The following is a 15,524-nucleotide window of genomic DNA, read 5'->3' on the forward strand; positions in this document are numbered from 1 at the left end:
TTGCATGACCCGCTCTAGGAGTTCAAGTTGACATTGATCCTAACTTCCCATGGCAAGCCTTGGAAGTTCGAGGTTGACATGCAATCCCCCATGCATGCTCAACCATCTCATTCGACGAGATTCAAGAGTTTACAACTTCAGAAGTTGGTAAAAAAGGTGAATGATGTGCATCAACAAACTCCTAACAAGGGCCATGCTACATGCCAATATCACCCTAGCCTTCGCATACACATGTCATGCCTTTGGACGCACTATACATCAGTTGCCCTAAACGCTTTACGTTCACACTTGTATAAAATTAAATTAAATTTTATTAACGCAAGGTGTTCGAGCTCAATACAAGATGACAAAGCGATCAACGAGGCATACCAAAGAGGAAGGCAATCAACAAAAGAAAAGGCATAACTTCAAGATTATTTGCATGATCAAGTAATAGAAAGAAGACAAAAATCTCTTTATTCAACAAGGGGAAAGAACGTTGACCAATGACTAATCACTTAAAACAAGAAAGAAAGTGGGCCAACCAATCAGCCAATTGTTTAAATGCAGAAAAGAAGAGAAGTAATACTACAAAAAAACAAAAAAAAAAAAAAAAAAAAAAAAAACAAAACAAAAAAAAAAAAAAAGATAATTGCAAAAAAGAAAAAGAGGAAGCCCAAGCCAATCCCCTATTCAGAGCCACCATTGGCCGTATCATCCTCCACATTAGCTTTGCCTTGGTCAGCTTCGCTGTTTGAACCAGCATAGAGAGCCCCAACCAAGCTTAAGCCCAACAAAAGAAACAAAGCAACAAAAGGAAATCCTAATCTCCAACACTAGAGAGCGCCTGCCACACCAAGATGCTTGCACCAAATCCAAAATCACACACGAACCATAAGATTAATCTTGAAACGCCGAACCACAAATGGAACTCCCGAGATCCAAACCTTCGATACCAACACCTGCAAAGAGAACCAGAGAACCAAAAAAAAAAAAAAAAAAAAAAGGGAGGTTTGAATTAGGTGTGTAAAACACCTTTGTTACAACGTAATTCATTCCACACTTCGCCCAAATTTTCCAGCAAGCCAGTAAGGCAAGGGGCTTTGAGGTGTGGATCTAGGGAACCAATTGAGTCAAACACTTCAAGAGCAAGCCTATGGCTAGATGAGAAATTGGATTTGGGAAAGCATGGGGGAGAAAATTGGGTGGGAGAGAAATAGGAAAACACCGAAAAACACCGGGGAAGCTGAGAAACGAGCATGAAACCCAGAAAAAAAAAAAAAAAAAAAAAAAAAAAAAAAAAAAAAAAGGAAGAAGGGTAGAGGCAGCTATGGAAGGCGTAGGAGGAAAGGGAAACAACTAGGAGGAGGAAAGGTGAGGATGCTACCAACCCAACCCAAGTCTTCATAAGGGCCAATGGCTCGATTGCTGCTAGGGTATTTTTTTTATTTTTTTTATTTTTTTGGGTACATGCATTGTTCTAAAAATCTTCGCCTAACACCGCCTAGGCTCCTCAACTAGGCATTTGAAAATTTAGAAATGACGCCTAGACCTACTGAGACACCCACCTAAACCGCCTAAGCACCTGCCTAGCCCACCCAAACCCTTCTAGACACCTGCCTAGGTTGCAACTCACTTAGATAAAAAAATAGATAACTTTCATTTTGCATTGTTTTCTTAATAAATTGTAAGAGACTTGTTGAATACTTAAATGAACACACATTATATGCTTGTTCCCCATGTTTTTATTATGTTTCAATACTTCATAATATATATGTCATTCTATTTTGTAATTTATGATGTAATTATATGTATTTTAAGTATAAACAGACACTCAATATAACAGATTTACTTAAATCCGCCTAAGCCTTGCCTAATCGCCTAGGCGCTAGGCCCTAGTATGCCGCCTGACTAGCACCTATCTTCTTTTCTTCACTCATAAGGTAATGAGACGGCGGCAATGGGCTCCACCTTGGGTACATGTATCACCTCCTTACTTGAACCTATCATTCACAGTTGCAATGGGCTCCACCTTGTAGACCATGATGTCAACTAAGTCAACATTAATGGTGTCCATCAAATTCTGCATCTCTTCTTCACTCATAAGGTAATGAGACAGCGGACCAATCCTATGCTCCAAATATCCAGTTTTATATGCCTCCTCAATGACAATCAAGCACTCCTCTTAGGAAGAAACTTTGAGACGCTCATGTAAGTTCCAGGTATCACCATATTTCAGAGACATGCACATCATGAAATTGAAAATAGAAGATCGAACAATTGTGGAAATTAAATTTAATGGGTAAAACACATGTGGCACATAGCATTGAAGACAAACCCTAAAGGTTGAGATTAAAACACAAAAACCATTTCAACTTATTTCCCTTTCTTGATACCAAATCCAAGGGTGAGCCACCATCCATTTCTTGGTCAGATTATTGACCACAGCATTTGTGCCTATTTCTTCGCAGCATTGGCAGTTATTATGCGTATCCACATTCTGGAAGAATGGGCATGAATAAACCATACCATACATAAGAATTGGATAAAAGAATACAACCTTTCATTCATTCATCTCTTATGAAAGAATTTGATGTAGAATACAAAAATGCTGTGAAAAAGAATAATGTAAATGGTCAAACCGGTACACAGCCAGATGACCTGCATACAATGGAGCTATTGATACAAACTTTTACTAGTTTTAAGTTTATACACGGTATACATTCGCCCCTAAATTCAATTTCTATATGTTGCATCGGTCATAACCGGAGAACCATAATGAGGGTTCGGCAAGTTTTCGCAACTCGCCCTCTTCCCCTTTGTAGAATGGTTCAAATTCCTCTCTCCATCTTTGATCACTCAAACTATGGGGCTCGCCTGCATCATATTTTGCCACATTAGAACCGTCATAAGCAGGTTGAATTGCTTCTTTGGGTAAACGAGACTCGGCAATGAGCTCATTAAGACTGCTAATCTCTTTCTCATGTTTTTTCTTCAGTTTTTCAATCTTCATGTAAGCCTTATCTGCTTCTTGCTTGGTCTCCATAGCTTGCTTCTGTAGGTTATTGACGTTAATAAGATATCAAATTATGTTCACATAAAAGACAGTAAATGGAGGAAGCAGAGAAAGAGCAAAGTATGAAAAGTTTAGTTGAACATGAATGAATTCGGTGAAAATGAAAAGATATAGAGTGTATCGGAATTTATTCAGAATTCCTCCCCATCAAAATGCACTATCTATTCTTAACATGGTCACAGTTACTGATCTCATAAAAATGTTGGAAACAATTTTCAATTAGTCCTTTCATTTACATAAATTGTAGTTCCATATTTAGGGTTCTGGTCAAATTGGACTGTAAGTTACTACGATTAACATACTTTCAGGCTGTGACAATGCTTGGTCAATTTGTAAGAGCTTGGTGGCCGATCACAAAGCCATTTGTAGTTATTAAGCTCATAAATGATGGTTTTCTATAGGTCTTTGCTACTCGTTCTGAAGAGGGGAAGTTCATAGGCAGGTTAGGTTAGGTTAGTTATAAAGGTAACAAAAAAGGGAACAAGTTACATCACGATCAGCATGTGTTCCTTCGCATCATTTTGTGTGATGAAATATCCAAGGAAAATGGAAAAGGATTTGAGATGAAGCTTCAGAACTTAAATGCAAAGAAAATAAGGACAAAAATAGATAAAATCTATCCAATTATAAACATAATTCTAGGATGGAAAAGGAAAATCACTAAAATCTTGAAAGTAAGAATCTCAACCCAGAAAACAGAAAAGCATCAACACACAAAAAAGTTAACACACCTGAGCAGTAGCAACAGCCTCATCTGCTTCTTTGAGCCGCACGAGTAATTCGCCTGCAGCCTGCACAGCTTCAGCAGTATCCCGCAATTGTGCCTGAAGCCCCTTATTTTCGTCCCTAAGATACCGCCTCTCTCTTTCTCTTTCTACTCTCAATGCTGAAATTTCTGCAGCAATAGCATTTATGAATTTGGACTCAGCACCCCTGACTCCTGCCTTAGCAGCTGCTTTCTTCACATCCTCCACTCCATCCCGTATCATTCTATGCCTTGCAAGCAATTGCATATGTTTCTCTTCCAAATCTGCATACTGTTCTAACATCCGTGATTGCCCCTCCATAGCCAGTTTCATTGCTTCCTTGAGCTCTTCTGCACATTTCTTCTCAGTTTCTAATTCTTGCATTGTCTTTTCGGCCAGTGATCTGCTGGCCTCAAGTTCCATTCTGAATTCCTCAGCAAGAGATATCCACTTACTCTCTACCTCATTCCACTTTTGTCTCTCTTTTTCTAGTTTCTGTTCAGAGCTTTCCTCATTTGACTCTGATATTGTACTGAGAGGGGCCACATTTGGGTCACGTGAATAGGTCAACTGCATTATAGAGTTTCGTGTCCGGGCTGATGCGGATGAACAGTCTACGTAATACTGTAGCTGGCTTCTTAAATCTTGAATCTCTTCCAACAATACTTCCCTTTCACCCATGTCACAGAAGTTTCGTAAATTTTCCAACTCATCTTGAACTCCTTTCAGTTCAATATTTGTCCTCAAAAGTTCTGGGTGATTCTCGTATTTCTCCTTCAGGATCTGTATGTATGGGTAATCTATAAGCATAAAGACCACAAAAAGGATCTGGAGAACAAAGAAAAGAAAGAAACATAAATGGGGCCTTCATAGACTGTTTATACCTTATACTCATGTGTGAGAGACACTAGCTCTTCCTCCATGAACTCCTCGGTGGGTAAAACACCATCCATGAGGCTTTCAAGGCGTAGAATCTTATCCTCCCTTGTCTGGGCTATAATGCCATTGCATTCTCTCTCATGCTTGTACTGCTGAACCTGTAAAATACAGCTTAAAAATGTCAAGCAAACAACAGAGGAAAATAATTGTCATGGCGGCTGTAATTTGGAGAAACCTACCAATCGGTTTAGCTGCATTATCTCTGAAGTTTTCTTGGCACATATGTCTTCTAATGCCATTTCTCTCCTAATAGCTCCCGCTAAAACCTTCTCCACAGCCTAATCATGGGGGAGAAAGTCAAGTAACTGTTGCAAATGAATCAAAGGAAGTTTGGAAAAAAAAAAATTGAAAATCCAGCTATTCTCTCTTGAGCTTACTTTGGGAACTTGAATCTTGGATTTGTCAGCAGACTCTGACCCATCAACAGGTACCAATTGCATATCTGAAATATCATTTGCCTCCTTGACCTCTAGCTGCATTCTATTCTTACAATTATTACAAATAAACTCCACTGAATCATCTTTTACTATTTCTTGATTAGTTTGCACTCCCACATCAGCTTTAGAAACTGGGAAAATCACCCTGGACTCTGAAGGTTTCAATGAAAATCTGAATGACGACTTCCTTAAAGCTGAACTTTGGCAGTGACTACCAATAATTTCAAGGCCATGCTGAATGCTTGCTGCCAACTGTTCAGCTGGTGCTGCAAAGTGAGTACATGCTCGAGCAGATAGGTCATTTGCTGAGCTCTTTATTGCAGGTTTTCCAAAAGATATGTGCATGCCGTCTGGGCTTAACGTACTCCCACCAGTAAGATCCTTCTGAGAAGCAGTCAGCATTGAAGAGGTCCTCAAACTTTTCCTGCTGGTGTTGACCCTGGGTGAAACGCTGGGGGTAGGAGACTTTAGAACTTGGGGTACATTGCATGGAACTATGCTCAGGCATGGAGAAACACAGTTAACTACGCCATTTGGAGAACCAATGCATTCATCTGCGACTGAAAGGCAGCCAGGCATGCCTCCTGAAGGATCAGAGGCTGCACATGAGGAACCTTCCTCCACACTTTTGCAGGCTGATTCTTCAATTAGAAAATCAATAATGGAGGACCTCAGAATATTTTCCTCCTGAGCAGGCTGCATGGAGGTGTCTTCTATAACATTGCGAGGATCCAATGCACTAGCACTGGGAATAACTGGGGTGCTGCTAGCACATTCAACAATCATGTCCCCTTGTTCGGACATTCCTTCTTCCATATTAACATCTGTATCAACACCTTGTTCTTTGATACAATCACTTCCAGATGCATAGCTTTGAGAAACTTTGGAGCTTCCAATTTGAACAGCCACGAGTTGTGAATGTGATTTCATTGTGTCTACACCGTTCACGTCAGCTCTGTTGTTAGCTTCATTGACAATTGTCTGGTTACTTACTTCAGCACAAAGCCTCTCAACAGCTTCCTCATCGATTTCCATCTCCTCATCACTGTCATCATCGACATGAGGTAATGTCATTGGAAGTTTAAGGCTAGCCTTTAGCATATTCAAACTTTGATGAAACCATGCTGCACTGTGACCTCCACTTGAAGCAACTGGGTTGTTTCCATTTGCCTTAATCCGGCGTAGTTCATCCTGTCAAATTCACAAGCTCAGAGAGATGATTCACATGTTTAATTTGTAAATGGATGAATCAAAATATGCCAAAGTACAATGAGAGAGAACATACCCTTAGCTGTCGTATCACCTCACGCAACTGATTCACATCTTCCTGCATTGCTTCATTAACAACTGCCTTGTTCTTGATAGCCTTAGCACGCTGTGCAAACCTCAATGTACTGAACGTCTCACTCTTACAGCTGCAAGATTTAATAAGTGAACTTCCAAATCACAAAAGCAGATTAAAAAATGGTGAAATGTTATTTTCATGGAAGAAACAGGTTGCAGCACTACCTTTGTGTTGGAGAAATAGCACAGACCATTGCTAACTTTGCATTTCCACCAAGAGATTCCTGCAATAAGAATGTAAGCCTGGAATCTCTATAGGGGATATGCCTTTGCTTTCCCGTTTGAGAAATTTCAGCAAGAATGTTTATCAGGTTCCTGCACTCAAACAATAAGCTGCAATTAGCACAAAAGTAAAATTAAAAATAAAATAAAAAGTCTTGAACATAACAAAACTTTATATCCGACGACAGAGTAGCCCACAAACAAAGCTCATAAGCTAGCTCACTAACAAGATTAATGAATAAGTATTTATTTATTTTCTTTATAATTTCATTCTTGTAAGCTTTATGATGTAATGAAAATTTCAATGAAAACAGTTTCATTATTTGTATTCATATCCTGTTTCTTGTAAACATTTTTGTAATTCGATGAAATGAAATCTTCGGCTCCATACTGTGATATTCATAAAGGGAAAAGATTGCCCTGTTAGAAAATGCTTATTTATTTAGGAAAGGAAAACAGAAGATCAAGTTTCAACCTCAAACAGAATCATCAACCAGAGTATGACACAATAATTTGAGCTTTGACTAAGGCTCATGTTCAACACAAAAGCTTGTGTAACTTTATTAAGCAACACTCTAGCTAGGTAAAGCTCAGCTGGGTACAGCTCAAGTTCAACACTCAAGCTTGTGTAACTTTATTGAGCAACACTCTAGCTAGATACAGCTCAGCTGGGTACGGCTTTCTTTCAAGCGTGTTCTATTATTCTTGAGTCATTTAGTTAAAGTAAACTGATATCACTAAATTACAAATCACTGTATCCAGCTTGTGTAATATTAAGCAGAAGTCTAGCTAGGTAAAATCTCTGGTTGGCACGGCTTGCTTTCAATTGTGTAAGCTCAAAATTTGGAATAACAGTTTTGTACAAAATTCAAACATGTTATTATACCAGACCCATTTAGTTATAGTAAACTGATACCACTGTACTACAAATCACTACAATCTGTAATTAACTACTGGGTTTCAAGTTTCAACAAAACAACAAATAACAGCAATACTAATTAGGACTTTTAGAAAGCTTAAAATGCACCTTTAGGTAGAACTTTATAGAAACCAGATAGATAAACCATACCCAAGCTGTGAGAGTGATCGATTGATATTCCCTGCTTCCTTCAAGCGCTCTCCTGCCGCCCCTGTTAACTTCTGACGCTCTGATCCAGCTAGATCAACAAGATTTATTCTACTGGTTTTGAAACTTATACCATTTGCCACATTCTACAAAATTGATGGTTATCACTCCACGATATGAGCGAGAGAAAAAAAAACTGAAAACAGATAAATTTCAATTTTTCTCTTAAGTAAAACTACAATGAACAAGTTCACTGGGAAAGTGTTCTGTACATAGGTCTTCAAGTCAGTTATTACCTTGCATTGAGATTCAACAACACAAGTAAATACAGTATGTGAGCGGGAACTCTCAGCATTGATACTAGTTGAACCTGTTCTCCTGTTTGACAAGCCCTGCATAATGCACATGTTAGTAATAGAATTCCTTAAAAAAGTATTCAAGCTCCAATCATTCATTCAGATTATGTTCACTGCAGGAACTTGGAATATTTTTATCCTAAGCGAGTCTCCCAGAGGAACCCATCAACAATACCATTTTTTCTATACAGTTATATTCAACATTCATGAGACTCTTCTTTTACATATTTTTCTTCTGCCTTATTCTAATCTGCTTCCTCAGAACTTTTGGTCTTTGATGTAATTAATTCCAAGCTCTAAGGATCACCAAAGCTTTCAATTTCAACAGCCACTAGATGTTCTAAAAAACTCATGTGAAGCTTGATGCATGTAATCCTAGTTGTGAGACTCAGAGGCAAACAACAATATTCTTTTACAAAGAAAAGAACACCCCCTTGCATTTGATGTCCTACCTATGTAAGACTATTAAAACTTGCTAAAACTTTCTGCACTTATAGTAATTTTTCTAATTTATCATTTCAAATGTACAGAAATCGGAGATCGAAACAAGATACCGTATCCACTTATAGTAATTTTCTAATTTATCATTTCAAATGTACAGAAATAGGAGATCGAAACAAGACCCATCTCAAAAGAAACAGCAGCAGGACTTCAAAGGGATCCCAAACCTTTACTTTCTTTTCTGGTTGACTGAGAAACAGCACTTTCCTCTGTTTCTCCCACTTTTTGGTTTGCACTTTATGATAGAACAGTTTGCAAAGGTAAACAATTAACGTTCTCAAACCATTGATTCGATATGTAATACATCAATATCAGGAATATTCCTTATTCTGGTTATTTTGCTTAAGAGTCTACTCTTTGTTGTTGACTTGCTTAAGAGTCTACCTTGAAAAACTTTCCATGTAGTTAAAGAAATTTATGTCATTAACACGCAATGGGAGCAACCAGATCGGATTTGTAGTAAGGATGTATAATTGTTAAACTGGAATACAAACAAAACTAAACATCCACATTCTTAAAGACAAAGGTTCCTGAGGGAGAACAACCAAAGAAACGGAGGAAAAACTGCATGCATTCCACAAAAGGTTAAAATTTGCTCAAAGACGATCTGACAATTTTTCTCTTTAGCATTACTATATGCACTTAGACAATGAATATTCTACATGTGAAATAATAAACCAAACCTTTATCAGAAGCTGAGTCACATCTTTCATTGTACGTACACACTCCTCGGTGAGATTTTCAACATAAACACCTGATTTAACATCTTCTCTTATCTGGGAAAAGAACGATAGAAGGCCTATGAACACCAGCACACTTATAGTACAAAAGATTGATGGTGAAAAAGAAAAATATTCCTTTCACCTGAAGGCTTTTTTGATTTGGATCCAAAAGATCTGTGATTTGTTCATTGTAAATCTGCAAGCAAGCCGATAAATAAGTGAAAGAAGTTAAGAGTCTATTGGCAAATAATCAGTCAACCGAAATGAATAATTACTCAATGTTTCTACCTCGAGAAAAGAACAGTGGCACTGATACTTGAGTTCTTTATCAGCGTGCTTGATTTGCTCCTGTAAAGATGAATTCCCCAAAAACATGGGCAAACCTTTTAATACAAGAGTAATGTTAGATAGACCAACTTTTTAGACCAAATTGTAAACCATATGATATGTCACCAATAGGAAATAAGCACATTAATCAACACTTCAGTAATAATCCAATCATCAACAACCACATCATATGGTTTACAAAATTTGGTCTAAATAGTTGGTCTCCCAAGCATTACTCTTAATACAATATAATATTAATAATGTGCATGATCTTAAACTAACTAACCAACTAAATTAAAGCTCACCTCATTTAAGCGAGCAAAAAGACGCTCAAAAACACGGGGGGTTAACCCTTGTTGATCACTTGATAGATTCTCATCCAGCAAGGCATTGGCTGGACCCCACATGGTGTATGTCTTTCCGCTTCCCGTCTGATAAATTCAATAACCAGACATATAGAAACACAATTAGCATCAGCATTATAACATAGCACAGACACAGAATGAAGCAAAAGACCGACTGGAAACAGACCTGTCCATATGCAAATACAGAACTGTTAAAACCTGCCATACAATTCTCAACCAGAGGTGCTCCTACAAGCTGGAAAATATCTAGCTGTAATGACAAGCACAACAAAAGGTTAGAATGAAACCTAAAATCAGCTATTGAAGAATACCATTTTAAAAGAGTTCATGCCTGTGATGCATCCGTGTCGCAAACCGAGTCAAATGTGAAGGTCTGTCCATTTATCGACAAAGAGTCACTAGATAATTTCTGCACCATCATCTCTCCTTCGTCCTTGTCCTTTCGTGGTGGTCGCATTCTCACCACTACCTATACATATTAAGAAAAGAAAAATACAAGTAATAATGAAGATTATGTCGCGACTAACAAAATGAAAAAGGGCTCACTGAAAGAACACAAAATGAAAAGGATACAAAATATATAACAGCTAAGGAACAGCCATACGGTGAACCAACATTTTCTCTTATTCATTCTCATTCTTAATTAATTACATTTTGATGTTTCTTGGTCGCCAAATTAAGGTGGGTGAATAATTAAAAACTGCAAACAGCAATCAAACTGAAATTAAGAGAAAAAATGATATCCACTCAGCTAAACTAGAAGATTTCTCAGCAACAAAACAGGTTTCGTCAAAAAAGGGTCAAAAAGAGCAGTAAGAAATTAATGTCGGTATATAAGAACCGTTCCCTAGTTGAGGTGAAAACGCAATCATCTTTAATTCTTCTTAGTCTTAATTCCTGATTGTTCAATTAACCTTTCATATTTCACGGCAGCCAAACAATAATTTCAAAATGTAGTAGTATAGACATTTTAAAGTAGAGGGGAAAATGATATCAAGCCAACATTAAGAAATATTTTAACAAAAATTACAAGATTTTACAGAACCCAAGCAGAAGTGATTCGGGAAACGGACAGCAATCGATATGAAAATAGAGAAATCAAATGATATCAACTCAACGGGTAAAAGATATTTCAACAAATCCCACGAGATTTCTCGGCAACCAAACAGATTTTCGCAAGTTATCAATTTAAAATTTAAAGAAAGAAAGAACAGAGTACCTGTACACCAGAATCGGAGGTTCCAGGGCCGGAGTTTTCGGTCTGAGAGTCAACGCTGAGCTTCCGCTTGAGAGGGTTCGACGACGGGGGCCGAGGCGGCAATGGGCCCTTCAACTTCGCGGCAGGCGAAGGTTTAGAATCGGAGATCATGGAGTTGGGATCCGATGGCGGATTATTCTCCTTGGAGGCCTTGGGCTTCCAAGGTGGCCTGGGCTTGGCGGAGATAGGGTTTGGCGACGAGGGAGGCTCCGTCATCTCCCTCAATATCGCGTTTCTCGGCTGCATGAAATGCTTCATCGAGAAATGTAGAGAGAAAGAGCGAGGGTTTCAGAGAGAGAGAGAGAGAGAGGGGGAGGGAGTGGGACTGAGAGAGTAGGGTTTGGATGCACAAGAGAGCGAGAGAGGAGGAAGAGAGAGAGGAGAGAGAAATGAGGGTGGGTAGCCGTTGGAGGAGGGGAGCGAAAGGGAGATTTGAATTTTGGAGGAAATTGAAAAAGCACGTGGGAGTAGGGTCTTGTTTTTTTATTGATGAACTCGAAACAACAAAACAAAAAAGCAATTTGAATTTGTGTTGGATCTGTATTCTGGATTCTGGAGCGCTGTGTTCGTGATGGAGTTTATTTGGGTAACCCGATGCGCATATGAGCCCTTTTTTGTTTGTTTGTTTATTGAACAACAGTTAAATAATTATATTTTCTTATTTGGTTGAATTATGGAAAATTTATTCTTCGAAAGATAACCTAAAATATAGACGTTCAGATCATAGTGCAATACTTTTTTTTTTTTTTAAGTAAACGATATTATCTACACTAAGGGATGAGAGAGTGGGCTAAGTCTCACAATGAGCTAACAATAATGTGGTTCAAATTTGCCTTTGGTGAGAATCGAATCCAAGAACTCTCACTTACAAGTGAAGACGAATACTTGTAAATCATAGTACTATGTGGCGATCACAATGCAATACTTACAAATGAGAAGAAGAACAAACAATACTTTTAAAAATGGCAAGAAACAATGAACTATGTTTATACATAACGGACATGGATCCTCTCCGGATCCAATTGTCCTAATCCTAGGGATCCATCAATCCAAATCGTTGAAATTTGATCCAACGGCTACAAACAGGTACCCACTTTAAAAGTTATAATAACTTTAATCGTTGGATCAAATTTCAACGGTCCGGATTAATGAATCCCTAAGATTAGGACAATTGGATCCAAAGAGGATCCATGTCCAAGTCCATATATAGCAAAACAATGCATCACAATTTTGGAGAAATAAGACCAAAACAAAATTTTATTGTGGATAAAATAAAGGGAATTTTAACGAAAAGTCCACAATACTGTTCAGTTTAACGAAAAATCACATTTTTACACTAAAAAGTCAATCCTAGTATTTTTCACTTTACTCTTTATTTTGTCCTTATCATTAAAACTCAAAGTTTTCAAGTCTTTTTCATTAGTTTTCCTTAAAATAAATGCTAGTGGCAAGCAATTATAGTAACTTACTAAGTTTTTGAAAACAACACTTACAACCATGTTGATAAATGCTACCTGCATCTGTAATAATTTCATTGCTATTTGTTTGGTTAGGAACTTCTATTTTTTCTATAAGGGAAACTATAGGTTTCAAATAACCAAATCAATGGCTACATGTGGTTGTGCGCCTGGAGACGTTTGGTATTCCCAGGATTTTTTTTGCTAATTTTTTTTTTTTTTATATATGTTGGCGTATGTAAGTTTTTCAATCATTCTTCTAGCCTTTGCTACCTTTAATTCCAGTAATTGCCGAGTTTGGGAATTATGACCTATAAAGTAGTTGTTTGGGTTTTGTGTTCTTGTTTTTCTTCATTGTGTTAGTGTGTTTTGATAGCTAGTTCCCTCCAAAGCTTCCCTATTCATATCAATTGTGGTGGTGCCTTCTCGCTCCATCAAAGTCTTTGCCTTCTTTTCCCCTGATTCCAAGAGACTCCAAAATGACCAACCCTCAACTTGCTACTTCCTTCCCTAGAAATGCCCATAGGCCTAGAATTTGTTTTGAGCGCTATATCCCTAACTGGGAGAATCCTTTCCCAATCCCTCAATCGGGACAAGAGCCCATAGTTATTGAAAGTATATGAACACGTTTACCAAGGAAATATGAGTAACCAGGGTGAACACCAATCTTTAATGTTGAGCACATGCTGTTATGGGTTCTAATGGGGAAGATGTTAGGCCAACCACTTGATGCTCGTTTGATCAAGTGGAAGTTTGGGCTTCTGTGGAAGAATGAGGTGAAGAACACCTTCTATTTGGACCACTTTGGAGGGAAATGGTTTGTGCTTGAATTCACAAATGAGAAAGATTTGAAATTTGTCCTGAAGAATCAGCCAATTTTTCATCTTGAAAGGTAGATAACAAGTTTCAAGGTGTAACAACCCGTCCTTTGATTTACGGAACAAAAAGGGTATGTTTGTATTTTCACTAAGTTTGGGGATATTTTCCTTTTAAAAATAGTTTTTTGGGTCTTAAATGGTGTGCCCAAGGGGCCTACCCCTGATTTGTTTGTCCCCGGTCCCCTCTCCTTAGCTGCCACATGGCAGTCTCCTTGAGCTCTCTCTCGTCCCTTCTCTTATTTCCCTAAGTTTTCTCCTTTAACTCTCACCCTCGTTCTCTCATCTCTCTCTCGAACAACATACACATGCACGCAAACCACCCATCATTCGCAGCCCTGACAAACCCATTACCCTCGAGACTCCCTCGTCAGGATCTCCAAATATTCATGTCCGAATCAATAAGAATTGGGCGCACACTTCCGCCGAATGGATCAATCATGAATTCTTCACTGATTGAGCAAGAAGCAATGTCAAGGAGGCTAAAAGAACACTCAAGAATTTGAGGGTCAAAACAAATCTGTTAAAATCTAGAGTACAAGATATCGAGATTTTAATCAGAAACCATGCCGAGAACAATTTTTTTTTTTTTTACACCCTCCGTGTAATGTTCCGCCAAGATCCAATTTACATTGAGAAACAAACCAGCGAAGGAAGGTGAAGTTGCAGAAATAGAATTCACTATTTATGATTATTTGGTTAATCATCACAAAAAGGTTGACTAGTTTCTTAGCCAAAAAGGAAATGGGTCTAAGCTCAAAGAATAGTTAAGAACTGCTAATAAGATTTAACGAGGCCAAAGACATTTCGAAATTCACAATACTTTGTGAGAGCTGTTTCAAAGTTCAAAAATTAAACATAGAATCTCTGAAACAACACAATGACGAAGAAGAAAGATACGAAGCAACCTGTGTATGCATGCAATGACACGATTGGCTACCTTAAAGTGATGCCCTTGAGCTTCCTTAAGCAAACCAAAGCTCAAGGCTTGCGAGCAATCATGTTTATCACTTCAAGACTGCGCCGAGCTGCCCAAAATGTCACCTCCAAAGGAGAGTGGAGGCGGTAGGAGGTTCCACAGTGCATTGAATCAAAAAATGGCACTAGGATGGCCTGCTTGAAGCCCAGCTGCCTACCACAGAAGTTTGAGTGGTAAACTTTCAGCCCGTGCTCATAGCTCATGCGGTTGCTGCGTACTCCCTAGGCCAGATCTCGTTGCTGGATGCAGCTTATGAACTTATCCTTGTAAAGCGGGTTAGCATCCTCCTCGAAGGCATCCTGGAAGATTTAGTCTGAAAACCATGGGTATCTTCACAGAACAGAGGCGCCCTACTTCAAATATGCACCGGAGTCCGGTACAAACTCCACAGAAGTACAAGCAGGCGAGAGTAAGGCAGTAGTAGTGTAAGTGGTGGTAGGAGACGCTTTACCAAAATACGAGCTGAGGCTACTACCCCAGTGAACTTCAGATTGTGGTGCCTGAAGCTCGGGGAAGTACCATTGCAGCCACAACTGGACTATCCAGGTTGGCCTGTTGAGGTTGGTCTCAAAGGGTTTGCCTTTAGTCATCTTAAAGAGGAGGTGGTACAGGTGAGCGAGAATGAAAGTCCCCATGGCCACATCATCGAAGGAATAAAGGGATTCCACTAAGGGGATCCACTCTAGCTTCACTATTTTGGATTTGTTGAGGAAGACATGTTTGTTGAGCCAGTACAAGAAAAAGTACATGTGCTTCTGGTCTGTGCTTGCAATGGCTGAAGGCAGGCTGAATGACTTCTTCACAAATGGAATGAAGCCTGCAAAAGGACGTCTCATAGCTCTTGAATGTCAAAGGAGTGTACTCCAGTCGAGTAA

At 38.7% G+C, this 15,524-nt stretch overlaps 1 protein-coding gene across 2 annotated transcripts; it reads right to left on the reverse strand.

Annotated features, from left to right (window-relative positions):
- Positions 1 to 2,520: 2,520 nt before the first annotated feature.
- LOC125480291 (kinesin-like protein KIN-12B) lies at positions 2,521 to 12,135 on the reverse strand. Of its 2 annotated transcripts, XM_048590913.1 has the most exons (16): positions 11,300 to 12,135; positions 10,412 to 10,549; positions 10,247 to 10,330; positions 10,021 to 10,146; positions 9,677 to 9,736; positions 9,531 to 9,584; positions 9,350 to 9,442; positions 8,106 to 8,201; positions 7,813 to 7,955; positions 6,687 to 6,836; positions 6,463 to 6,592; positions 5,118 to 6,368; positions 4,920 to 5,018; positions 4,686 to 4,838; positions 3,787 to 4,584; positions 2,521 to 3,034 (listed from the first exon to the last, which is right to left on the reverse strand). In XM_048590913.1, the coding sequence occupies exons 1-16, from the start codon at positions 11,594 to 11,596 to the stop codon at positions 2,723 to 2,725; spliced, it is 3,984 nt and encodes a 1,327-aa protein (XP_048446870.1). In that variant the 5' UTR covers positions 11,597 to 12,135; the 3' UTR covers positions 2,521 to 2,722. The 2 variants fall into 2 exon arrangements, with proteins under 2 accessions (XP_048446870.1, XP_048446871.1); XM_048590914.1 differs by lacking the exons at positions 10,247 to 10,330; positions 10,412 to 10,549; positions 11,300 to 12,135 and having other exon boundaries at positions 9,677 to 9,771; positions 10,021 to 10,131.
- Between the last annotated feature and the right edge of the window lie 3,389 nt (positions 12,136 to 15,524).

Source organism: the organism of the source record quoted next, unplaced genomic scaffold (genome assembly GCF_019419815.1).
Source record: "Pyrus x bretschneideri cultivar Hongxiangsu unplaced genomic scaffold, Pyrus_bretschneideri_v1 Contig328, whole genome shotgun sequence".
Classification (NCBI taxonomy): domain Eukaryota; kingdom Viridiplantae; phylum Streptophyta; class Magnoliopsida; order Rosales; family Rosaceae; genus Pyrus; species Pyrus x bretschneideri.

Coding starts and splice junctions, on each gene's coding strand:
- LOC125480291 (XM_048590913.1), bottom strand. CDS start 11,596: ATGAAGCATTTCATGCAGCCGAGAAACGCGATATTGAGGGAGATGACG. Junction 8,202..9,349: donor TGACTCAGCTTCTGATAAAG/GTTTGGTTTATT, acceptor TGCATTATGCAG/GGCTTGTCAAACAGGAGAAC. Junction 6,837..7,812: donor CGATCACTCTCACAGCTTGG/GTATGGTTTATC, acceptor GTTTGAGTGCAG/GAACCTGATAAACATTCTTG.